Source organism: Etheostoma cragini, chromosome 22, assembly GCF_013103735.1.
Source record: "Etheostoma cragini isolate CJK2018 chromosome 22, CSU_Ecrag_1.0, whole genome shotgun sequence".
Classification (NCBI taxonomy): Eukaryota; Metazoa; Chordata; class Actinopteri; order Perciformes; family Percidae; genus Etheostoma; species Etheostoma cragini.
The window spans coordinates 7,975,184-8,002,511 of NC_048428.1; the positions used below are offsets into that span (position 1 = coordinate 7,975,184).

A 27,328-nucleotide genomic window follows, 5' to 3' on the forward strand; every position below is an offset into this window, starting at 1 on the left:
AAGAACAAGGCAGTCATTTCTTTTGCGTGCTTTCCACAGATCAGCTGTAAGCCGAACAGTTTGAGCCAGGACTGTTGTCATCAGATTCTAATTTAGGTGGAGCCATCGCTGCTAAAACCAACTTTCTAGTTCTTCCAAACTCAATGATTACAGAGGGGACACCAGTCTGAGGTACAGAAGAGCTTTTAGTATTAAAACCTTTGACACATTTAATACATCTTAACTTTGTTTTATACAAAAAAAGATCACGCTCCAGATAATGGGCCATCATTTACAATACACAAACTTTAAACATGTTAACCTTCAGTTTTGGCTACTGCTACTGTTTAGGTTAAATGTAACTATTAAGTAATCTACAAAAGGTAAAAAGGTGACTATCCTAAGATAATTACAATTACTAATGACCTGTTTCTGTCTTCTTGTGAGCCATTCAGTAGCCAGCGAAAAGTGGAATGTACAAAATTATTTAGATTTGAAGTGGTTGATCCACTCTCAACCTGTCGACTTGTTGATCCCTTTCTGTGGACAGAAGAACAAAAAAAAAACATGATGTCACTGCTCATTACACATGGCCACTGCTGTTAGTTTGGATATAGTTATCAATGTTCATAAAGCTATCCGATGCTTACATTTTCTATAGTAGGGCAAGGCTATTCAAAACTTATCAAAAGTTATCATTGTATGAAGAATGCTGAATCACTGTAAACTCTTTACCTTCATGTTATGGAAGAGTTTTATTAACTTGGGTGTTTGGGGCTTTGTTCCAAACAAGGTTAAACCTTTCGGCTTTTCTTCAACAGCTTTTGCGGTTGCTGGGCCTTTGGCCTTGATCAGTTTCCTTTTAAAGTCACACACAAACACAATCCTTAATGGGCTGCATTTTACAAATAAATTGGCACATTTGAATTGTATGTAACATCACAAGGATTTGATTGAGGTTTATAACTCTTAACTCACTTTCCCTTCCTGGCTAACACTTTCTGCGACTCTGGGTAGTGGATGAGGATGTCAAATAAGTCTTTCTTCTCCAGGACGAAAAGGTTAGCAAAGCCATGCGCTTTCACATTAGCGGTGCGCCTGTTTCCTCCATCTTTGGCAGACTGGAGTAAACTGTAATGGAGACAAAAATATTTATCCTGTGTCCAGCATTCCATTTCAAATAACATTTATTTCTCAGAAATGCGGGTTCAGACAACACATATAATGCGCTGCAGTTGTGCGCTATGCAAGTGGTTACCAAACTTTGTCATGTGAAGGACCCCTAAACTGATACAAATTAGACCAAGGAGCCTCATCTGGATTCTAGTTGTAACAGATCACTAAATGCAGACTAACCTGATTTCTCCAAACACACAGCCAGCCTTCAGTGTGACAAACACAATACTGTTGTCAGGTCCTCCCACCACCTGCACTGCTCCACTTTTAATGATGTACATTTCTTTACCAATGTCACCCTGTGGAGAAGAGCGCAGGACAAGAACACAGAGGTCAGTATTGAACTCACAAAATAAAACCTTGGATGCATTGTTGGTAATTTGCATAATAGCAATCAGAATAATAAAAAAATAATAATTTGGAGATGCCTTTCAAAACACCCATGGTCACCTTAGATAAAAAACATGTTAAACAGCAAGTCCAGCAATGACAAACACTCACTTTCTTTACTACAAAGTCTCCAGGTAGAAAGATGATTGACTTGAGCCTCAACAACATGTCCACCATCATCTGCTGGTCGCAGCCCTGGAACACCCAATATCAGGTTAACAGGTGAGTTTTCAATGCTGGATCTAGATAAATGTGTATGTCTCTAGATGTTTATCACGTTTTCCAAAACACATTTTAATCATCTTAAGTTATAGCAGAACACAGTGACTGGCGAGTCACCTGAAACAGTGCGATCTTCTGGAAGGTTGCCATGTTGATGTCAACAGCGATGGCAGTTCTCATGACCAGAGGCATCTTGTCAAGCAGCTCGGATTCATCTAGAGAGGAAATGATGATCATCATATCTCAACATACAGTAAGTTAGCATCTCTAGAAAATTTGCCTTGTCATTTTCAATATTAGTCGGAGACTTTTAGTGTTGCGGGGTTTTTCATTCTGATAAGGATACATTTGTGGTATGACGGTTTCTGGGACTCACCCAGCATGCCCTGAGCTGCCCAGGTGTAGTTGAACCAGGCCCGGATCCTGTTCTGGACTTCCCTTGGGATCGAGTAGGTGTTCATGTAGTCAACACAGCCATCCATCGATGCCCGGAAATATGTTTGACCTGCTGTTGCTGCTCCTATGACGTCTCTCATCTGAGAGAGAGAGAGAGAGAGAGGAAGACAGATGGACAGGGAGAGTTGAATTACAATATACAGTACACATAACATTGTCAAGACAAGCTTTGAATAAAACTTCTGTCTAAAAAATCTACCTACCTGTCCAATCAAACTAGAGAACACAAAGACGCCAATGAAAAAGTTTAACAACTGAAAGCTAATCTCAAAGGTGGTTATAGGCTCTGGAAGACCTCCGATGTTGATCAGACTGCGGACAGCATAGTAGTAACAACGCAGGTACCTGTGGAGAGGACAGGGTACAAGCTCATTTCATTTTGATTAAAAATAGGGCTGCAACTCAGGATTATTTTCATTGTTGACAATCTGTTGAGTATTTTATCAATTTCTCAATTAGTTGTTTGGTGTAGATTGTGAAAAATGACGGTGGAAACATCGGTGTTTTCCAAAGTGCTGTGTGACGTCCTCAAAATTGTTTTATCCACATCTCAAAGATATTGAGTTTGCGTCAGTAGAAGAGTAAGAAACTAGAAAATATTCACATTAGTGAAGCCGGAAATCAGAGAATTATGACTTTTTTTTCTCCATAAAACAATTACTCAAACCGATTTATTGGATTTAAAGAAATAGTTGGCCATTTATTTAATAGTTGACAATTAATCAATTAATCTTTACACCTCTATGTAAAAAGACACAAAAATGCCTTTATGCTATGTATTGATATCTTCAACAACACAGGAAACTCCTTGTTGTGTGGGGAATGCCTCCTTAAATCCAGTGCAACAAAGGTCCAAAATGTAGATATATCACCAGATGACTATTGGCAGAAACTATATGCAACACTAACGTTTTTGTATCCTACAGTGAGGATTTATTATTTTTATTTTAAGGAGCATAAAATTTGAACTCAAACTTTTGACACTCAAATAAGATGGCAGAAAGTAAACAGAACACTATATGACCGGGAGTCATATAGTCTACTATAGAGAGACTGCTTGAAATATTCATCACTATGATGAATGACAGATTGTCTTTGCAACGCTGACGTCTATGATCACAAACAAGAGACAAAGCAATAGTACAGGCCAAAAGTTAGAACACACCTTCTCATTCAATGCGTTTTCTTTTATGTTCATAACTATTTACATTGTAGATTATCACTAAATGCATCAAATCTATGAATGAACACATATGGAATTATGTACTTTAATAACTACATAACTGTAAAATAACTGAAAATATGTCTTATATTTTAGTTTCTTCAAAAAAGGCACCCTTTGCCTTTTTGATAGTGCTGCAAACCCTTGGTGTTCAATCAATGAGCTTTATGACGTAGTCACCTGAAGTGCTTTTTACTTCATAGGTGTGCCTTGTCAGGGTTGGTAAGTGGAATTTCTTGCCTAATTAATGGAGTTCAGTTCTGGACCATCAGTTGTGTTGCGCAGAAGTCAGGTTGATACACAGCCAACAGACCTATTGGACAACTGTTAGAAGTAAAGACAAACGAGTTGCCATCATTACTTTGAAAAATGAAGGTTAGTCGGTCCGGAAAATTACAAAAACTTTGATTGTGTCCCCAAGTGCAGTTGCAAAAACCATCAAGCTCTACAACAAAACTGACTCACATGAGTACCGCCCCAGGAAAGGAAGACCAAGAGTCCCCTCTGCTGCCGAGGATAAATTCATCTGAGTCACCAGCCTCAGAAATTACAAGTTAACAGCAGCTCAGATTAGAGACCAGATGAATACCACAGAGTTCTAGCAGCATATCTCTAGAACAACTGTTAGGAGGAGACTGCGCGAATCAGGCCTTTATGGTCAAATAGCAGCTAGGAAACCACTGCTAAGGAGAGGCAACAAGCAGAAGAGATTTGTTTGGGCCAAGAAAGACAAGGAATGGACATTAGTCCAGTGGAAATCTGGGCTTTGGTCTGATGAGTCAAAGTTTGAGGTGTTTGGTTCCAACCGTCGTGTCTTTGTGCAACGGAGAAAAGGTGGCCGGATGGATTCTACATGCCTGGCTCCCATCGTGAAGCATGGAGGAGGAGGTGTGATGGTGTGGGGATGCTTTGCCTCATGTTGGGGATTTTATTTAAAATTTAAGGCATACTGAACAAGCCTTGCTACCACAGCATCCTGCAGCGACATGCGACATCCCATCCGGTTTGCGTTTAGTTGGACCATCATTTATTTTTCAACAAAACAATAACCCCAAACACACCTCCAGGCTGTGTAAGGGCTATTTGACCAAGAAAGAGAGTGATGGAATGCTACGCCTTCACAGTCACCAGACCTGAACCCAATCAGGATGGTTTGGGGAGAACTGGACCGCAGAGTGAAGGCAAAAGGGCCAACAAGTGCTGAGCATCTCTGGGAACTCCTTCCAGACTGTTGGGAAACCATTTCAGGTGACGACCTCTTGAAGCTTATCAAGAGAATTCCAAGAGTGTGCAAAGCAGTAATCAGAGCAAAGGGAGGCTACTTTGAAGAAACTAGAATATAAGACATTTAACACTTTTTTTGTTAAATACATAATTCCACATGTGTTCATTCATTGTTTTGATTCCTTCAGTGATAATCTGCAATGTAAATAGTCATGAAAATTAAGGAAACACATTGAAGGAGAAGTTGAGTTCAAACTTTTGGCCTGTGCAAGTACTTACGCGGTGCCCTGTCCATCATACACCCATGTGGTCGATGCAAAACCCTGGTACTTAGAGGCAACATAGTACGCACAGGCGTTGATATGGAGTGCGTAGAGCAGGTAACCTGTGGTGCGCATCACTCTGCATCAGAAAGAGAACAAAATAAAGGGCTTAGCCAGAACTAAACTGATTTGTGTGTGTGTGTGTGTGGAAAAAGGGTCATTTTAGATTCATATATTGTCAAGATACAGTAGTGTAAAAAACTATAAAGTAAAATATTAACGGCATGTAGACAGGCTGTGTACACATAGCAGAGGGTGCATAACGGAATAAATTAAAGGTGCTGTAGATAGGATTGCGAAGATCCAGGACTTAGCCAAGGAATTTGGCATTGACAACTTCTCAGTCCTTCCCCCCTTTTACGCCCAAATGGTCTCACTCCCACCCCCACACGGGAGAATGAATGCGTGTGCATGAGCAGTGATTGAAACCCCCCGGGCCCTGATTGGTGCGTCTGAACAGGGAGCGGTGGACTTGTGAATATTGCACTACAGGCTGTAGGTGGTGCCAAAAAAGCTGCCTAATGTAGTTCTACTCAAACATAGGGTCAGTTTCAGCAAATCTGACAGAAAGTTAGTTTTATAAGCTTACCTACTGCATTTATTTTAACGTAATATTGAAATTCAGAACAAAATAAGATCTTCGGAGTGTAGGAAGAAGTGTGGATATCTGTTATACAAACAATTTATTTAAAAGATTAAATGACAAGCAGTTAGAAAAGTAAATGGTTTAAAAACGGTGGACAGCCAACAGGCCTCTAACCCTAACCCTTTGTCTGCATAGTGGCAACTCAACAACTCTGAAGTACAGTTCGGTGATGAGTAAGGTGCAGCAAGCGATGCTGCGCAAATATTGTTGACTTTTGAACTCAACTGTGTTCCTATCACCCACCCGCCGCTTCAGAAGCTCCGCCCCCCAAGATTCAGGGACAGCCGTCAATTTGCTGAATTTGACTAAAAGTGTTTTGGATTAACATCACTTATGGCTACGTTTAATCAAATGGCAGAAGTTTACACGCTGTAAGAATTGGAAACAGTATTGATTTGCTCCTGTCACTGTTCCAGAAGTACTTACCTCCAGATGTAGGCCTTGGCCATGATGCTCTCTAGTCGATCGCTGAACTCAAAGAAGTTATCAATCTAGAACACACAAGGAAACAAACTGGTGAGGGACAGGAAGTATGAAGCGTATTAAAACACAAGTTTAATTTTCTTAATTTCCATCATCAGTAAAAACAATCAGTAGGCTACATACCCTGAGGAAGCGGTTGAATCGGTACACAGAGGAGAATCCAGAATACAGGCCGAGAAAGTCAAAGGGGATGATGCTGATTATATCAGTCTAAACATAGAGAAGATTTAGTTTTGAATTACCAGTACAACACTGTACAAATACTCCAATTGCTCCTTCATTCATAATTGCGTTGTGTTTTCAGAGGTATCATCAGTAAAAGTAAGTGACAGATATTATTAGGTCAGATTACATAGGACATTATGTGATTTTTTTTTTTTTTTTTTTTTTTTTATAATGATGCACTAATGCATAAATAGATTTTCACAGTTGTAGCTAGTGGTTTCCAACCTACGGTTGGGGCACATGATAAATCTAATGGGTTGTGAGATCATAAATGGAATAGGAAAAAGGAAAAAAAAAAAGATCTGAAGAAAGAAACTTGTAATAATTTTAGCTTTTTGTGAAATATTAAAAACATTTACTTAAAGGTGCACTATGAGTTCCTGCATGGTCACTTCTGTTGACGTTCCAAGTAAATTTCAAACAAAACTGAGCAATCTCGCCCATCCCCCCATGTTCCTGTACTGTCATGACTAACCATAGACAGTAAAATGAATGGACACAGCCACGCCGTAGACGTCCAACGGAGACCAGTGAAGGATATTAGAAGCACTTTTCCGGTGATGGCTGAGCGTTACTGCGCAGCCTCCAACTGAGCTTGATGACGTAGATGTGACGTGAGCAACCTGTCTGAAAGTTGTAAGTCTTCTGGTAGCTGTGCCAAGAGACATCTCAATCTTTCCCAATCTTGCAGAGATGGAGAGTGTAAGTATATGTAAGGAGATAATGTAGGTACAGGCTAATTATTGCTAACTAAAATGCTAGTTAACATTAATAATTAAACTTAAACAGCTATAGTAAGTCCAAACTGCCTATGAGCTTCTCATGCTTGTATGATAATTTGTCTTTTATGTTACAGAAAGTTGCGAGGTTATCAGTCCCTCCAGGATTTTGCTGACTTTATTTGAGACTGTTGCTGCCCAAAATGCCTGATGTTGTGGGAGCTTTTGTAAAAAATCGCGATAAAAGTTGCAATGTTTTTTGTTGCAGTGAATTTGGAGATGGCTAGTTGAGGAAAAAAAAAGTTGCTTTTTTTTGTATAGTTCTTGTAAAAATAAAAATCTTGTTTTGGGGAGAATATAACTGCTCTAGGCTGAGTTTTCCTTGTAACCTTACCAAAAAGGCTCAGAATGCTGCAAATGTTGGTATATAATATAAACATGGCTGGTGGATTTAAGACAAAATCAATAATTTATTGAATGAATCAAATGTCTGTGAATGGCTTGTTGATCTTTACATTCTAAGTTAATTTCCTATTCATCAACCCCCACCCGTTCCTCCAACCATCTTGTCGGTGATTGGCTGGAACGGGTTTGTTGTATTTTGGTGCACATCCTGTGCCCCTAGTGTTAGTTCAACGTTTACAACCCCTGTGTTATCTCACGTGACCGGGCAGGCAGCTTGCAGATCAAGGAGAGATTCCTAAGATTGGAGACCAAATTGAAATTACGCTGAAACCAAGCAGGAACTCATAATGCACCTTTCAGTTGAGCCCTGAACACTTGTTGAAATGAAACCATGTGAGAAATTTTGAGAGGAAATATCTCTTTGGAAAAAACTGCTAACAAATGGACATCACGAATGTGACAAAGGGCCTCGGACAAAGACTGCTAAGGTTGGCTGTGTTCTATTTCATAATTTTATCATCATGTAATCTGTACAGTAGCCAGTAACTTCAGCTATCAGATAAATGTAATGGAGTAAAAAGTACAAATGGTCCTACGAATTGTAGTGGAGTAGAAGTATAAACAGGCATACAATGAAAATACTTAAGTACAAGTTCCTCAAAATTGCTTTTGAATAAAGCACTTGAGTAAATGTACTTAGTTACTTTCCACAACTGGACACATCATTAGTCTTACCAAAAATCGCTGTGATTTCCGATAATGTGCCTTACATACCGCTCGGTCTTTCTGCAGGAGAATTGCACACAGAATTACAGCTCAGCAGGGTTTAAGAATATGAATTGAACACTTAAAGGCACTAATAGCCAACAATCACAGATACAGGTTGGACACAATTCACACTAACAGTGATGCTTCATAATGCCTTGTGACTTACAATAATGTCTCCGCCTTTGACAAACTGTATTCGGGGCTGCCAAATGATGATGTCAATAAAATTCACTAGGTCTGTGAGAAGGTCAAATGTTATCCAGAAGGGGTTGGTGACTTCATTATGGTAAGGGAAGACCATCCTTGCAGGGCACAACCAAACGTTGTAGTTAAATGCCACCGCTACCAATGTCAACCAGGTAATATACCGACGATCTGGAGAGAGACAGACATACACAAGTTTTCTCCTGCGGCAAATTCTCTTTCTACATTGTTGATTTGAAAACTTTTTGTTAGTATTTGGTAAATAAAGTATTTATTTATTAGTTTAATGCAACACCAAAGCACTTTTCCTCTTCGGTCCCTCTACAAGTTGGAAGCGGGATTGTCCATTACCGTTACCATACCCTAATCCTAATATTTTATGGGAGCTAGCTATAGGGGTGGCTGAGGCTCGGTGGTAGAGCGGTTGTCTGCCAATCGGAAGGTTGGGGGTTCAATCCCTGGCCCTGCAGTCCCATGTCGAAGTGTCCTCGGGCAAGACACTGAGCCCCAAGTTGCCCCCGATGTTGGGCATCGGAGTGTGAATGTGTGTGAGTGTGTATCTGGTGAGCAGGTGGCACCTTGTACGGCAGCCTCGGCTAGAGTGTATTAATGTGTGTGAATGGTGAATGTTTCCTTTATGATGTAAAAGCGCTTGGAGTAGTCGTTGAGACTAGAAAAGCGCTATATAAATACAGCACATTTACATTTACAGATCAACTATCCAATCTGGTAAACTTGCATAGGGTGGTTATAGCCGGCAGAGAGCCGCAAAGCGAATGCAGGAGTGCCGATCACCCTGTGACGAGTTGATGAACCACTGAAACGATTTTGGAAACATTTTTAAGTTCCAAAAGAATCTTTGGGGTTGCTATAAGGAATATCAAAAGGAATTATACTTGTTGTATCTTTACTGGCATTTTCAAATGTAAAATTACTTAACTGATAGCTAGCATGGCTTTAGATTGGTGGTTAACATTACCGTATAACTATATGTTTATTTGCCATATCCCAAAAATTTTATGTCTTGTGTTTTTTGGAGGAGTTTACACTTTTAGTTAACTGTCAAGCTTTAAAGATAAGCAGCTATTTGCAAGGACACTATATAATGGGTTTTCATGTTATCTAAGTGGTTCTATTCCCTGTGTGCACCTCACCTAAACCATCTAGGGTGTTTCCCAGGATGGCATCCATCTTGTTTTCGACTGGAGTAAAGGCAAAGTCCATGATGGCGTAAATCAGGTCTGGAAAAATCTTCTTCATCTTCTTCTTGGCTTCCTCCGCAATCTTCTCCTCCATTGCTTTCAGCTCAGCCTGTTTTCGTTTCTCCTCGTCCTTTATTTTCTTCTCCTCTGCCTTTTTGGCTGCTTCTTCTGCCTTCCTTTTATCCTCTTCTTCTTTTCCTATTCGTTCCTCTTCCTTCATTCTGATGTAGTCCTCCTTCAGCAAAATAGGTGCTGAACAGGCAAAGAGAACGACAGAGTGTTAAATGAACGCTTTGACCATGTTCGAGTACTTGTATTCTGTCTGCATGTTGGTGTGTACATGTCCATACTTACTGACAGGTGGGGAGATTTCTGGCGAAGTGGCGTAAGGGTCTATGGCTTTCTCTCTTAGCATCTCTGTCTCTTCTCTTAAATTCTTAACCATACTTCTGAGTGTGTCATCTGTGTAACGGAAGTAGACAACAGGTGGGGGAGGAGGGGCCTCTTCACTGCAAACAGTAAGCCAAAAAGAAAGGGGAATAAAGGAATAGAACAGGTGTAGAACAGAAAACATTAAATCAGAGGGGAGGGAAGTAAGGGCCTGAACTGTAGGATAATATTGAGTGGTTAGTAGGGAGATTCACAATAAATGGGAGAATTTTGCAAGTGTGGAAATGTAGGTAATGTTATTATTGTCTCTATTAATCTGCTGAGATAGAAAAAAGGCAGAAGGACACACAACCCTATTTGAGCTACATATTAACTTTGCAAACAGGTTGGATTCCTTTCCCACTTTAATCCGAATCTTGGAGTGCTAAGACTATCCATGCTAATATCTCTCTAATTCAGCTATTGTTCATTTCCACCAAAAACGTCATTGTATATTGTATAAATCATTTGCAAAGAACGAAATGAATTCTTTGAAACTAATTCCCACTTGCACGTGAACACCCTCTCTGATTGTTCTCAGTCACAAATACCACTAAGCTCCTAATCTCCTTTCCTACTTCAGGAGTCACAGGCTGCAAGTCACAGCGGGAGCATGGCTGATGTTACTGCAGCTAACATTCAGTATGTCCACTGTTCTTACTGTGAGGAAAGTAGAAACAACAGAGGTGAAGCCACTCAGTGTAAATTGTCTGTCTGCACAATCAGTTAAAAATGGTTAATGTATGTTTGGAGAGTAAAAATAACACATCTAGGTTATAATGTCAGATATTAACAACAGCCATGCTTAAAGCTTGGCAATTATGTAAATGCTGGTGCTACAAAGTCTGATAAATCACTGTAAACTGACACAGCTCTTATTGTTTACTGTGCTGTACTGAAGCTAAACTCTGATACCTGGAAACTTGAGCTACGAGGAGTTCCTGAAATGAGCTGGGTCAAGGTATTCTTAGTCCAGTCAAGTCTATGTGTATAGCTACGAATTGCTGTTAGTCTCATCTAGCCTCACATTTTGTACTACAGTGAAAAACTAATACTAATATAAAAACATATGATTTCTAAATGGATCTTTTAAAAAATATCTTCTTGGTGATCTCATGCCAGAGAAGACCACCACACACCACAGACCTGAACGATTTTCCATCACAAGCACGTAACAAGTGCTAACATTTCTGCAGGTATGCGTGGTTTGTTCACCAGGTTGTCCCAAAGCGGAAATGTTCACCACGGGCATTTCTAGCAGCTCTGAAACATTTTCTTTACACATCTGCACAGGTAGACTTAATATACTGTACAAGAGAGGGTGGCTAATTAAAGGCAACATTCAAATAAAATGTGGGATCGTGAATTAAAAAAACTAAAAATAAAATCTCAGGAAAAAAATGTGGATTAAAGTCCTGTAATGTATAAAGTTACTTTTGAAATGTCAGTACTGATATGTCATCTGCAGGGCTGCAGGGGACTGAACCCCAGCCCCAGTTGCACTGGGTGAGATGTTAGGTACAGGATCAGGTAGTAACCAGTATTTATACCTGTAGGTACATTTGTTGCGCAGTTAAAAAGTGAAGGGCATCCATGACACTGTTTGAGACCCTGCAGACAACAAACAATGGGGCAAAAAAGCACATACAGAATATGATGCATTCTTACCCATCAGCTCCCTCTGGATTTGCCGCAGGTGCAGCCGGGGCGGCAGCAGCAGCAGCCGGGGCAGCAGCAGCGGAAGCAGGGGCAGGGGCAGGGGCAGCCGGGGCAGTAGTAGCAGCAGCAGCAGCTGGGGCAGGCGCTGGAGCCGGGAGAAAAATACAGCGGCACTCAGTCTAAAAAGTACAAACACAAACACACTAAAGGACATGACTGTAACAGACACTCCTTTGCATTTCCTGCAGCTTTTCATCTGTAAAAAGGAAATATGTAAGGGAAATCCTGCCTCCAGAAGGTGTGCCCTGTACAAAGTGGAGTACAAATTCTCATTTAAAGTATAAAATGCCATTTAAAGCATGTTTTAATGTAAGTGCTTGTGATAACTGCAAAAGAACACCCAGTGAGAAGCACTCACATGTGGAAAAGCTAAAAGCCATGACTTCAAAGCAGGGAAATAAAAATCAAAGCAACCTCGAACAGAGTGTATCACTGTACCTTCCTAGACTACTGAACAATGTGTACTTCATGCACTATATGTCACTACAAGATATTTGAGTTCATCTGCATATTTTGTACTTGGGGATAGTGTTGTGAGTAGAGCATGGCTCTCCCCCCCCCACCCCCCCTAAAATCAATTAGTCCTCTGCAGATCAAAGATCTGTATTGCAGATGCTATATTTACAATATGTCCAGTCTGTAGGTAAACAGTGTAAGAAATAAGATAAAACTGTCTGTTCACACAGAAACTGTTGTTGCATCGTCTGCTCCAACAATTAACAGGTACCATTAAAACACAGGGTCACCCAACAAACATCCAGCACCATTTTCCGTCATTTACATCTACACACACAAACACAAAGAATCATACCACATCCAAAAGTAACATTATATATATGATTGTAATGATTGCAGTCCCACAATGGTTCCCAGATCGAATGTTCTTTTGGTGAGTTGGGGGTGGGGGGAATAGATATTTCCCTGAATATCTGGTCTTAACATGGTTGAGTTTTGTCCCTTGTCCTCTGCCAGATAACATGATTCCTTTTATCTCTATTCAGAAAGACAAGAAGACGGATGAACTTCCAATGATCTGTTTGCAGCCATTTTAGACTTCTCACCTGGTTTTGGCTCTTCCCTCTTGGGTTCTTCTTCTTTCTTCTCCTCTTCCTTTTTATCCTCTTTCTTTTCTTCTTCTTTCTTTTCCTCCTCTTTCTTGTGCTCCTCTTTTTCATCCTTCTTTTCAGGGGGCTTTTCTTCCTGTATAGAACAATACATTTGTTCAACCTTATGCTTGAGAGATAACTAAGTACATTTGTTTAAATACTGTACTTAGAAATATATATATATATATATATATATATATATATATATATGTATATGTATATGTATATATATATGTATATATGTATATGTATATGTATATATATATGTATATATGTATATGTATATGTATATATATATGTATATGTATATGTATATATATATATATATATATATATATGTATCTGTATATGTTGCTGAAGCTGCTTTTCATTCAGTGTCAAGCTGCTTCAGAGGCTTTCACTGATCTGAGTCACCTTATTTTAAAATAAATGTGTGTATAGTCATAGTGTGACGAGCAGGTAGCAATGATCCTTACCCGAAAAGAAGAAAGTAAAATGTGCTAATATCACAAAAATAAAGGTAAAGAAATTACAAAATACCTTTGTGGTCCAGGTGTTTACTATTGAAGCTATCAGAAAAGGATAGGCCTTACCTTAGCTGGCGGAGTTGGGCTGGAAGGTGGGGTAGCAGGTTGGCCAGGGGGAGGCTCAGGAGCCCCCATCATTTTTTTTAACCTGTTGAACATGGCAGTAGTCTGTGTTGGCTACACCATCCACTTCTCCTTCTGAAGACGCTTTTCAATGTGGTTTTTAGATCCAGAACGCTTTATAGTCCTCTTCCTCGCAATCAAATGTCTTAGAACCTTTAATTCCCTTTGGACACTCCCTTTTCTGCTGCAGTCAACACCAGATCAGCTATCACTGACAGGCCAGGCAACTGTCCTCCTGCAGTGTTGACTCCGGTCCAAAGACCATTTACAGGACCTAATAACTTTATCATGGACAGTATTAGCAATAAGTGTGTCTAATTAACAATCAATTATGAAATTAAAAGATTTAGGGACTGCTCATTTTCTGTTAAAGGGGCCACTGCAGTTATTTTGGGGTCTTTAGTCCAAAAGGACTTGACCCTCCCTTTACCAGTAGTACATTTTTCTTCAACCCTCAAAAAGGATTGGGATAAATGCATGACCCTCCCCAACTATATATTGATGATTTCTGTTCTGGTTCACGTTTGGCAAAGATGTACATATAGTCTTTTTTTCAACCATGACAAAATTAACCTCTGCCTTTTTATCTTACACATCACACTCTACTATCATGGTGGACTTTTCAGTAGATTTACTCACTAACAATAGTATGGAAACTAAATTCCAAACAAAATAAAACACATTTACTGTAGTACTGCATTACTTAGTTTAGCCTCTGCATTTCACATGGAACTAATTACCTTTTTAAAGATATTGTATTTAATCAAGGGATAACACACAAACTACATGTGTTAACTCAGAAGTAGCTGGTGTGAAATTAGAATGCCGGGGATTTTGAGTCCACTCTGGATACAGAGTTCACAAACACTGAGACTACTTAGTTAATTAACCCTCACAATGTCCCTGTCTGCCTAACAGGATTAGCTCTCTCTCTCTCTCTCTCTCTCTCTCTCTATAAATTGTACTTCCTTCTGTTCAAACACACAGACAGACATACACCAAGCAACACAGGGTGCCACTATAAGTAAACTGTAGATACATCTGGAAATCATTTGTTTATCATTTGCAAATACTGACAAAGATCAAATCAAATATTATATTGTTAGCATTGATGTTACCAATCCTTCTAACTGATCATCTCTTTTATACTTTTACAACTACTGTGCATTGGCAAACTGAAAAATATAGCCAATAAAAGGAGACAAACAATACAAGGTGGATAGGCAGATGCATACACAAAAAGCATTATCCCCCTCATGGCAGTAGTCGAGGTTCACAAGAATATTCATCTTATCAATATAGTTAGAAATACATTTTTGATGTTTAAATCTGTTTATTGTCTCAGTTGGGTTTTGTCGAGTGGTCTAAGCATGTCAAGAACATTTTTTGACTCTGGGAAATAACAGAGGCATCCTTTTTTTTTAACAGTATCTTACAATGACAGGACATCCACACTTATTACAAAAAGAGGTTGAAAACAAAACTGTACATTCACTTCCAAAAAACGTTACATACTGTGTGTATACATATATACATATATATATATATATATATATATACATATATATACATATATATATGTATATATTTAAAAAAAGCTCATTACAATCCTCACTTGCCAGAGGCAGCAGCACTCTAGGGAAGAAAAATAACATGTTTAGCCATCAGCATAACTGCACTGGCTTTCATATGACAACATATCTAGATAAAAACGTAAGAGTTGTTACCTTAATTTTTGACAAAAAGTTAGTGTTGCCACCAAAAGCACGCAGAAGTTTGGGTGTGGGCGGTTTGGGTCCAAACAGCGCCAGTCCTTTCTTCTTTTCCACTTCTGCAGTAGCTGCTGCTGGAACCTTTGCCTTCATTAGTTTCCTACATGCACAGAAAAAGAGAAACAGCTGGCTGAAGAAATATCCTTGGATAATAGCTCTCTTTTTTCTGTGTGCGTTGTTAATACCATAGACTGTTAATTAATAATTATTAATACACAGTCTATGGTTAAAACACAGCCCTGGCTCTGTAAAGGGAAAACAAACAGAAAGGAGTGCACAAGCCACAAAACAGTATTCCAGCCAATCAGCAACAGGCGGCGTCAATGGATGGTAAGGGCGGGAGGGGGGGGGGGGCTGCATTTAAATGTGGCAACCTGTAGTAATCTCTCTGTGAATCTGGTAGGCAGAGCTTTTAAAGAGGGGGGGGGGGGAGTTTGTATTTGTTTGGCACTTCAAATATCAGTAATCTTTGTGCTGAATCACGTACTACACCTTCAAAAGGTCCCGAGTCCTTAACATTGAAATCAGTCCACAGGATGTTATAGGCAACTGAGAAAGTCGAGGAAGGTCTCATTTTCAAGTTACATTACCATCTGTTCACAGATTGGCAATACAAAGCAATCAATCCATGTAAATTGCTTCACATAGTACCCTTAAGAAGCCAAAGTGGGTGTTGGCCAAATTGTTAAGTCCTAGTCCTACCTGAAAGAAGATGGTCTGAAAACTGTAAACTGTGTTTCCAAAACTTAGTCTGCTAAGTTATGAGGAAGAAATGTAGTTGCATGCACACACTGTAGCTAACATATTACAATAGGTGCTGCGTATGAGGTGAGCAATTATTTTTAAGCCATTATGTTGTAGAGTAAATAGTAAATTGCAAAGAGTAATCACTACTTGCAGTCCTCATGTCTGCAGCATGTCAGTTTAGATTTGTTAAGATGCCCCCACCACCCAAATAGATGATCAGTAAAAAACTGTTTGCATTGAGAAAGGTATATGCATGTTTTGTTTAAACGTAAGACTTTATTCATACTATTATTATTATTAAAGCAGCACCACCTTCTTGACTTTTGGCAGGTCTAGGAATCCTTTCACCTCAGTGAGGGCATGATTTAGCTGGTTGTAGTAGATGCCTCTTCCTCACCTTCCCTTCCTGGCCAACACTTTCTGAGACTCTGGATAGTGGACCAGGATGTCAAACAGGTCTTTCTTCTCCAGGACGAAAAGGTTAGCGAAGCCGTGGGCTTTGACATTAGCTGTCCGCCTGTTCCCTCCATCTTTGGATGACTGCAACAGACTGGAAAGGAAAAAAAAACATTGGATAAAGTGTTCTTGTGTTTGGGTTTGAATCTATCATCTTCTCACTGTGATGTTTATCACCGTGTGAAAATTGTAATTCACAATGCTCTAAGATTTCTTTCATCAGATTGTTCATTTGGTCTGACAATGACAAAGGGAGAACTTCCTCTTACCTGATTTCTCCAAACACACAGCCAGCCTTCAGTGTGACAAACACAATACTGTTGTCAGGTCCTCCCACCACCTGCACCGCTCCACTTTTAATGATGTACATCTCTTTACCGATGTCCCCCTACAGGGAGGGCAATGTCATAAACGTGCAGAACCATAAATACAGAATAGATAATAGATATTTGCGAAAAAAGGTTGTACTTATAGTGTTTTGAAGGTTACAGATTCCAATATAAAAGTTAAAATCCAGCATGGGGATGGCATGATAAGAATGTGAACTCACTTTCTTGACGACAAAGTCTCCAGGTAGATAGATGATGGATTTGAGCCTCAGTAACATGTCCACCAACATCTGCTGGTCACAGCCCTGTGGAGAAAAAAAAGGCATGCAATTGACTTAATGTCCAAGCTGCAGTATGCCTGTTTTGCTGTGTTTGTGGTGTCTTGGAGAGGCACCTTGAAAAGATCGATCTTCTGAAAGGTGGATAGGTTGATATCAACAGCGATGGCAGTTCTCATCACCAGAGGCATCTTATCCAGCAGCTCGGACTCATCTGAAAGCATCAAGATGAATCAGGAAAGATTTATTCAAATAAGTCTGGAGCTACAGAGGTAAGAAGCACCACTATTTTTAAAGGTAATATGTATGTGAATGACTGTAGATTCCTATAATTTAAGACTTTCTAACACATTGTTGTAATAGAACTTTGCCCAGTGTTACTAACCCAACATGCCCTGAGCGTCCCAGGTGTAGGTGTACCAGGTGCGGACCCGGCTCTGCACCATACCGGGGATGTGGTTGGTCACCATGTAGGCCACGGTGCCGTCCATGGAGGCTCGGAAGTAGGTCTTTCCTGCTGTGGCTGCACCAATGACGTCTCTCATCTGAGCCACGATGACGGTAAGAATAAATGCATGAACTGAGGAAATCTTTGGTTAAATTTAATACCTACTGCTGTCCATTAAACAGCGTGTTGTTAAGATGCTACATTTAGAACATTTAACAATCTTTTTTGACAATCAAGACTTCACAGGGAACCAGTGAACTACAACAACGGTTGGAGTGACGGATGATGGGATGTTAGTGAAACTAGTATGGTAAGATGATTGATGATTGTTAGTGTCATCATTCATCTGTCATATTACTACATTAACGAGACAAAAGGAAAAGGACATGCTGATTTAAAGTTAATAATTTTAGGTTTCCAGAGGAACTGAGCATGCTAGGACTTTGACTCATGCTACGAGCAGAATGTGTCTCTCTGTTACCTGTCCAATCAAACTGGAGAACACAAAGACGCCCGTGAAAAAGTTAGTCATCTGAAAGGTAATCTCAAAGACGGTATGAGGTTCGTTAAGACCCCCGATGTTGATCAGACTGCGGACAGCAAAGTAGTAACAACGCAGGTACCTGTGGAGAGGGTGGGGCGTTAAGAGGGGCTGTCACAAACACTATTTGTCACTGGGCTGCTTTTTAGGCTGCAGATTGATGTGTGGGGTGTGCATGTGTAGGAGTCATTGCTATTTTCCCCCTTTTTTCACGTTTTGATTCCCTTGATGTCTTGCTGCAATCTTAGTCATTTTCTAAAATTGCAAATTGAAAGGAAAAATCAGAATCCAAAAACAGGTTAATTAAAAATAAAATAATGAAGAAAAAAATAATAAAGCAATAAAAGATTAAAAAAAGTATTGCAAATAATCTACCTGGCCAAGAAAGATGGACATAAAGAATGCCCCAAAAAGGTAGTTTGTCATCTGAAAGATCTGTCCGAACATGGTGTCTGGAAATGGCAACTCAGCGATCATCAGCAGGGACTTCTCCGCATAGAAGAAGCAGCTAAGGTAACTGCAGCAGCAGCAGAAATGGAACATACAAGACATTTTGGATTTGTGGATGTCTCCGAGATGGAGACAACTGGAACTCTCTTTCAGTGCAGCAAGCATTGCAATGACTTTTATAAGCATTGTGACGTGTTTGATTGTCATGTTGTCCCATTTTGTCATGTTAGCCCTATTATTTTGTTTTTTTAATCAAGAATTTCTTTGAATGTATAATGTGTAGTTTTCATGTGTTGGCGCCTCCTCAACCAGGCAGAAAGAGAGAGAGAGAGAGAGAGAGAGAGAGGGAGAGAGAGAGAGCAGCGGTGGTTGAGCAAGCTAAAGCGTTAATAGAGGTAGTGCCAAACAAAGCAGTACATCAGAGGACTAAAACATTATTTTCTGATTGTTTCATGATGGTTACATTATGACGCACAAATAACCACACCCACACTTCAGTGACAGGATGACACATGGATTCTGTGCAAATGCAGAGCTTCATCATGTCTGTGTGTGTTTCTATTAAACTTGTGGGTTGGTATCAGGTGCCCAGGGGCGGGAGAAAGCAGCTGTACATGGAGACGGAACTGCACAACCTGCATGCTGTTATTGGCTGGGGGTTACCCAGCCATGTAGGGCCCAAAGGAACATCCTGCAAATTAGTCCTTTAAACTAAAAAAAAAATTACTTTTCCAGGAGCTTTAGTTAAAAAAATAGTGTTTTGCACTAATTATACCATTACCAAAGTCCCTACAGTCCCTAAGTCCCTTGCTTATGGTGGAGTATATGTTGACATACTGTATGTTGAGACAGAAGTATTACTTTTAGTTTTGAGTTGAGTTTGACAGAATGTGGGAACCTATGAGTAGTAGTATTCTTTGAGTAAATAAAATTCAGAAAGCGCACGTTCAGATTAAATCAACTTTGTGCAATCAGGAGAAAAAACCAAACAACGATGCTGTACAGCAAACACAAGCGGGAATATGAAGGTTCAGTACTTACGCGCTGCCCAGACCGGAGTAGACCCATTTAGTTGACCCAATGCCCTGGTACTCTGAAGCTACATAGTAGAAGCAGGCGTTGAGGTGGAGCATGAAGAGAAGATATCCGATGGTCCGAATCACTCTAACAGAAAAGATATTAGTTTCTCCCTCTGTTTATCTGTTTGTCTTCATTATTTTTTCACATGCATTTATCTGTCTTAATGTAGTAAAAAGTTAGTTGTTATGCTTTGGCATTAGCATAGCTGCTTAATAAAAAATGTTGGGACTAACCTCCAGATGTAAGCCTTGGCCATGATGCTTTCTAGACGATCGCTGAACTCAAAAAATGTACCTGCCTTGATAATAAGCATGTCAAATGTCAGTCAAGGCAACCCCAGGAACGAAACAAAGTCACTTATCAATTGGCTGGCCTTTGTAACACATAAGTAAATTCACCTTCAGCAGACGATTGGCTCTAAAAATGGATTTAAATCCAAACTGGAGGTACAGCAAGTCGAATGGTATGAGGCACACCACGTCCATCTGTTAATGAGACAGACACTGAGATGAGTTCACTGAGATGAGTTCATCCTAATGTTCAAATTAAAGTCACACTACCATGAATCTCTCCGAAGCTCTGTAGTACTTCCTTGTCACCATTCTGTCTTTCTGAAAGGAAGAGAATAAATTGTCATTTTGTTAAATCCCTCCCAGTATCGGGCTCCGTTGGCCAGGATTATTTTAGACTTACCATGATGTCTCCTGCTTTGACAAACTGTTTGCGGGCCTGGAAGAGGATGGCGTCTGTGAGGTAGATGAAGTCGGCCACCATATCCACGGCGAACCAGTAAGGGATGGAGCTTTCCGTGTGGTACGGGAAACACAGACGGGCCGTGATTAACCAGGTATTGTAGTTGAAGGCCAGAGTCACCAGACTCAGCCAGGCGATGTAGCGACGGTCTGTAAAAGGGTCGATGGTCTTCCCCAGCACTGAGTCCATTTTGTCTTCAATTGGCATCAGAACAACGTCCATCCAATACCAGGTAGCTTCAGTTAACTTGGCCTTCATGCTCTTCTCCTCCTTTTTTTCATCTTTAACCTCTGCTTTCTTTTTCTCTTCCTCCTCCTTCTTTTTCTGCTCGGCCTCCTGCTTTTTCTTCTCCTGCTCTTCTTTCTTCTTCTTCTCAGCTTCTTCCTTCTTTATCCGCTCCTCCTCTGCTTGGCTTTTCCTCTCCTCTATGACTTTTGTGTAATTGTCTTTGAGCAGCACAGGTGCTGAAAGGACAATGTTAAGACTGAGTGTGCTGAAAAATGTAGCGCAATTTAAATATCCATCATTTTTGGCTAATTCAGCACCACTGATAATTATAAGTCACAAATATTAAGCTTATGTGCTTACTAACACAGCTGAGGTGAAGCTCTAAGTTGTGTGCATACAGATGAATAATTGTGTGTTTCACTCACTGACGGGTGGGCTGATCTCAGGGGACGTAGCATACTGATCCTCCACTTTCTGCCTGTAGAGCTGCAGTCTGTCTCTCATTGACTTGACGATGGTTCTGAGCTGCTCGTCTGAATACTTGTTGATGACGATGGGTGGAGGTGGAGGAGGGGCCGCTTCTTGGCTGATGATTGAAAATACCACCAGAAAAATTAGCAACGCAACCTTGTTTTTTTATTTGTGGTAGAGGATCGTTGGACAGTTTCCCATGTAATGAAGATGGAGAAACCACAGCATTTGTAGCAAAACTAGTCTTAAGTGATGTGCCAAAGCAAGTGAAGCTTGCTATTTAGTGCCTCTAATCAATATTTTATAGTTATGTGTACACTTTGCAGTTGACATCATATCTTTTGAGCATGGTCTGTCATAGCAAGTGTCTATTAGCTTATTGTTTTGGTTTTTCGAGCGTAATTATTTTGGTTCGCTGCTCTCTTAGCATTTTTAGCCAGAGCAGGCACCTGCTTCAGCAAATGAACTGTACACTATCTGCTCAGTACCAAACAGTAGACAGACACAGAGGCGCCCAGCTGGGGAACATGGTGGAGCTCAGAAGTTAAAGGTGCTCTAAGTGATGTCCGGTTACTCATCAAACCTATTTTAACACAGGTCTGGTCGATTTTAGACATTTTAATGCAGAAATGTTCCATAATTATTTAATCTGTCAGTAGAGATGCAGAACAGAGGTAATACACTTGTGTTCACCAAGTTGCTAGAAACAAAATTGTAACAAATGCTAATGTTGCTGTGTCAGTTGGATGTGTAAATAACCAACTGTATGTTAACAAGTACGTCAGATAAAATTAAGCTGTTTTGTGCTGCTGCTAAAAAACAATTAGCTAGAGTAGTCAGAGGGGCTTGAATCTGTGCATTTTTATTCCAATTTTTTATTTTTATATTTATTTCTTAATGAGCAATTTAAACAAAAGAGAAAAAGTAAAAAAAGAAAAGTAAAACCAGCAACTGCGATGTCAATCTGTTATTTCATGTCTACTGCATTTTACACATGGCTTAGCATAGCAATGTGATTTTTTTTATGTCACATAAAGACATTTATACTGTGAAATTACATTTTAAGTGGAAAGGTTCAGCTGACAAAGACAACTTCAGCCTCAGCAGTACAGACAGGGGAATGGGAAAGCTGTGCTCATATGCCGCACCCTAGTGGACATTATGAAGCATTACACTACATCTAGCTAACAGTAGGAGCCAAATGTTGGTGATAAGTCAATACAACAGCTGCACTGGAACTGCCTGAAGCTTTATCTAAATCTATATTTAAGTACTCTCATCAAATCAAGGACAATTAAATATTCTTATAGTAGTTTACAACAAGCCTTCATTAACAAAGTGTAGGGTGTAGTCCTTCCATTTGGTGCACTGTGCTAATGTGGTCCTTCACAGTTGAGTGATCAACATTAGTTTGGGAAAGTGAAAGAAAGGGAGTTTGGAGGCCAGCTCAGCTCTACTACCGATAAATAAAGTTCATTCAATTGAAGTGAATTCAATTAAAACTGCAGTCGACCAAAATGACCATGCCGTTAAATCATCAACTCTCTTAAACTTAATGAAGGTCTCTTAATGAAGGGAGGATTTATTACAGAACTGTTGTATTAGACTGGACTTGTTGAAGCGAGGTGTACCTAATAAACTGGCAACGCAGTGCAAAGACTGTACAAAGATAGTGTAAAAAAACAACAACAGTATATTCATGAATTATAGATAAAAAATCACCTACACACCTTGTCAGATGTGGCATTGTGCCTTAAGCTATGGCAAACTTTAGAGATCTGTCATTCAATACTCATTGTTCATTAATGTCTATCATAGATTTAAATATATACTGTAGATCCGCGACCCGATACCGGACAAGCGGTCAAAGATTGATGGACTGTAGATGTAAGAGGTGTTTTCAAAATCACTCTGACTTTTCTGTTTAATAGTACTGTAGTTTTCAAAATAAAGGTCTGGATGAGATATCCCAAAATAAGATTACAAAATCCAGAGAGGTGTCCATCATGCATCTTGCTTGTACTACACCATGTACAAAGAAATGACATCTTGATGGATGCAGATGCAGGTAAGTGATGTTGGATCAGACTGCTGCTTGTTAAGCGTGATTTATGCTATTGCGTTAGATTTACGCCATGGCTACGTGCATAGGGACGAGGAGACACGGACATGCCATAGCCTGATGCGCACCTCTTGAAAAATGGAACTACATGTCGGAGCGACCTACGTCTCTTTGCCGTAGCTTAGCAGCGTTGCATTCCACCCGACTCATTTCCTGGTTCTCCTTCTCCATAAACCTTTTAGTACAGGGGAGACACTTTGTTTCTCTCACTATGACTCTAGAGTCACCACTCGCTCCTAAACTAATCGCCGTCACTCCCTCACTCGCTCCACCACACACTCCCCACGCACACACACGTGCCGGCCCTGCTAAGAGATCAACGCACCAACGTACAAATATAAACTTCCACACAGGCTACAACAAAAGCGTGGAGCCTCCGCACAACCATAAATCAAGCTTCCCAATATACAGCATGTTATTACATCTTAACCTGCCGGCAAAACGTTATCTGGCATACGTGCCTTAATCTGGGTTATCAGGGGCAGATCCAGGCGATGTAAACACAGCATGTAATATGTTCATCGGCGTGGCACGAGATGCTTTTATAACATGCCAATAATCCGTCCATGCATTGAACCTACAGTATATCAGTATCACCTTTGAACTTGTGAAACCCACAGGCTATTTATTCCACACATCACTCAAGCTGATGGATGACACCTTTAACTGTGATCCACATAGAGCATCTTGCTCTTTTGTCATCTACTGATGAAACATTTACCACTCCTCTCCTCATCTGGATGAGTAGCGTTTTTACAGTTACAACCGCGAGGATCAGCCAAATCTGTCGCCTTTATGTTTTGTTTTTGTGCTTGGCCTGAAGCAGCCCTGGTGAGCTCCTTAAACCTAAAAAGCTGAAAAGCTTTTAATCCACTTTCAGGTCAACCCCCTTGTAACATGTTGCTACAGGGGATAAAGATCTCACACGCCACGCTCATCACGGAAGGCTTTCTCTGTCTCTGTCTCTCTCTGCCATCTTGCCAGGTAATCTGATTAATAAGTGTCCATTTGGTGATTAATTAAAAACTAGTTTGTGTGGTCAGAGTCCTGGCAGGCGGGTGTTTTAGTAAGCCATATCTACTCTCTTTAATTGCTTAAGTTATACCTTTAATCCATCTCCATTGCAATTAAAGGTACGCTAACAAAAACCCTTTGTGATGATGAAGGTCTGTTGTCTCTAAAGTTATTAAAACTACCATTAAAACTACCGTGGAAACTACCATGGAATCCGGTCTTACCCCTCAGGTCCAGCTTGATCAGGGTTAGCTGGGGCTGCTGCGGCCGCTGCTGGAGCAGGAGTAGGGGCTGCTGGGGCCGGGGCCACCGCCACCGCAGCTGCTGCTGGAGCCGCCATTGCTGGGGCAGCTGGGGCAGCTAGGGCAGCTGGGGCTGGGGAGGCTGGGGCTGGGGCATCAGGGGCTGCTGCTGGGGCCGCCATTGCTGGGGCAGCCGGGGAAGCTGGGGCTGGGGCATCAGGGGCTGCTGCTGGGGCCGCCATTGCTGGGGCAGCCGGGGCAGCTGGGGCTGGGGCAGCTGGGGCTGCTGCTGGGGCAGGGGCTGGGGTTTTGATTTTGAGAAAGGGGAACAATCATGATAACATTTCATCTTCAACAGCCTTTATTTTTGTAATGCCCATTTTTTAAAGCCTTCCATGTCCTCAATTATTTACATTCTGATGTATTTCCTTTTCTTTGTTTTTATTAATTTAGTTTTACTTTAATTTTTCCCTTTAACTTTGTTTTACGCAAAGTGCTATACAAATAACAAAATTATTGTTGAAATGGGTTAGTTGAAGCATCTCCAATTTTCTTAAGGGTTAAGTTTGGATGACACTGTATCTGTATTGCATCTACGATCAGTATGAATTAAATTGAAAATCACATTTTAAGAATGACACAGATTTTGTGTGAAACAATCGGAGAAAAACACAGCTGTTTGCTCATTCTGAGGCTGCAGCTGTGCTACAATGGTATCCAGACATGCTGTCTCGGAGAAAGACACAAAGTGTGGGTAGACAGAAGTTATGAATGAGATTCATAATGTCCATAAAACCAGATTATGTTTGCTATAGTTAGAGGATTGTTAAGGGTTAAGTGCACCTCTCAGCTTTCAGGGACAAAAATTAAGAGTATAATCAGATGCATTTTGGTGACAGGACCTAGATGAATGGCATACCCATTGTGATTATTTCTACAATTGCTACAAAAACTGAGAGCAACAGAATCAACAAGTCACTGGATTTTTTTTCATGTTATAGACCTCGGAAAGCAGGAACAATAAGCTTAAGTACTTCTCATTGATAAGCTTTCAACAGTTAATGTGTGTCATGCATGTGGCTCTCTGTTGTCTTAAAGGTCCCATGACATGGTGGTCTATGGATGCTTTTATATAGACCTTAGTGCTCCTCTAATACCATATCTGAAGTCTATTTCCCAAAATTCAGCCTTGGTGCAGAATTACAGCAGCTAGAGCTCATAAAGGGCAAGATTTCAGATCAACCATCTGAGCTTGCATTTTCTCTAAAGCAGAGCAGGATACCCAGGGCTCGGTTTACACCTGCCACCATTTCTAGCCACTGGGGGACCATAGGCAGTCGGGGGGAATGTCTATTAATGTTAAAGTACCACATCTGATTTTCTTCTTGATCAACATCAGCTGATTACAGCCATTTGAAATTCCCCAATACCCTCTAACTTTTGAGAACAACTACTACTGGTGAGCTTGCAAGTAAGCGCAGAGGTCATTTTAGCAAAAAGTGCCGGTAGAAACTTCCAGTCTACACAGCATGCCTGGTATACAGTTTAACCACAGCCTTTGGTACAAAAGGTAAAGAACTGTGAATTTGAATCACCATGAAGAAAACTCATCTGACACAAAGCCAAACAACAAGGGACATACATTAACTCAGTTGTGATGTTTAGCCTCTCAAATGAATGGTAACTTACCTTGCGGTTTGCCCACATTCTTGGCCTCATTCTCCTTCTCCTCCTACAAGACAAAATCAACATTTTCCACAAAGTCAGATGCTCGGCTTCATTAGTCAAATCACAGTCATTAGTGAGACATTTTAATTAGAGAGCTTTTATTTCTTTATTTTTAAGAAAATTGAATTTAGCATTTGACAAACGACTCCCTTTTGCCTGATAGACTCTTTTAAAAACAGCCTGTGTTTGAGATGAAATTAATTTAGTGCCCCTTGGATAAGGAGCAATTTCAATGAGGTGTGTGTAATGAAACCATTTATGTTGTTAAGAGTACTAAGCAATTGAATGGATGGGGAGCAGATAAGAAGCTCTGTTCTTGGGGAGGGGGGAAACAAATGTAAAAAAATCAGTTTTCCAGGCTGGACGCAATACTTTTTTTTTAGTAGTATTAGTATTAAATCAGTACTTATTGTACACTTGGTAGAGCATCACAGAACAATCCAAAACTCTTTGACACTAGAAATTAATATAAATAGCTTACATCTGTACTTACTCATTAAATATACAAAACACTGTTTTTAAAACAAGTCTTACCTTGGCTGGAGCTAGAGTCCCTGAAGCCGCTGGCACCTGAGGGCCACTCAGGAGGAGCTTTAACTTGCCAAACATGTCTAGAAACCTAACGGTCCATCTGCTTCGCTGTCTGTAAGTGACTATGATGGGAGTGTACCACTTCCTACAGAGCTCCTGGATTAACCCACTCTTTTTAGCTCTTTACTGTTTCTTTAGTAGCATGCCCCCATAACCAACCTGGCTCTGATGGTATTACTGCTTTTAGCACTAGTAATACTCTTGCAGTGAGAATAGCCCCCACAATTACCAAGCACCATCTAAGCCCATCCCCATCTCATTTAAGATCCCAATTGGCTTACAGGGGACCACTAAAGCAGGGCTGAGGTCGCCTGTACAGAACGCGTGTGTGGAGTACATAGAGACTGCACTTACACTGCACTCGTGCTACATGAAATGCTACTTCTAGGGAGTATTCCTTTGTGGCTGATTTAACCCATGTCTCGTTGAATGCACTGCAGCACATACTGTACTGTTTGCTACTTTACTATAAGCTTCAATCGGTTATAGGAAGTAAGGTTTTATTAAACATTTATGACACATAGGCCTAC

The 27,328-nt window shown here is 40.4% G+C and overlaps 1 protein-coding gene and 1 long non-coding RNA gene across 2 annotated transcripts; both read right to left on the reverse strand.

Annotated features, from left to right (window-relative positions):
* Window positions 1-172: 172 nt before the first annotated feature.
* LOC117938262 (cyclic nucleotide-gated cation channel beta-3) lies at window positions 173-26,816 on the reverse strand. Its single transcript, XM_034862783.1, has 17 exons — window positions 26,742-26,816; window positions 26,169-26,211; window positions 24,462-24,780; window positions 21,056-21,216; window positions 20,343-20,866; window positions 20,210-20,260; window positions 20,048-20,134; window positions 19,883-19,947; window positions 19,611-19,733; window positions 18,060-18,201; window positions 17,516-17,675; window positions 17,247-17,344; window positions 17,074-17,157; window positions 16,793-16,911; window positions 16,465-16,617; window positions 715-838; window positions 173-519 (listed from the first exon to the last, which is right to left on the reverse strand). The coding sequence occupies exons 1-17, from the start codon at window positions 26,814-26,816 to the stop codon at window positions 493-495; spliced, it is 2,355 nt and encodes a 784-aa protein (XP_034718674.1). The 3' UTR covers window positions 173-492.
* LOC117937715 lies at window positions 14,931-15,416 on the reverse strand. Its single transcript, XR_004655223.1, has 2 exons — window positions 15,276-15,416; window positions 14,931-15,183 (listed from the first exon to the last, which is right to left on the reverse strand). It is a non-coding gene; the product is annotated as an uncharacterized LOC117937715 (long non-coding RNA).
* Window positions 26,817-27,328: the final 512 nt, after the last annotated feature.

Excerpts from the sequence above, each read along its gene's own strand:
- LOC117938262 (XM_034862783.1), bottom strand. The coding sequence starts at position 26,816 with ATGTTTGGCAAGTTAAAGCTCCTCCTGAGTGGCCCTCAGGTGCCAGCG. Across the intron at positions 18,202-19,610 it reads TACTCCGGTCTGGGCAGCGC|GTACCTGCGTTGTTACTACT; the intron begins GTAAGTACTGAA and ends CCCTCTCCACAG. Across the intron at positions 17,345-17,515 it reads GGACGCTCAGGGCATGTTGG|ATGAGTCCGAGCTGCTGGAT; the intron begins GTTAGTAACACT and ends TGATGCTTTCAG.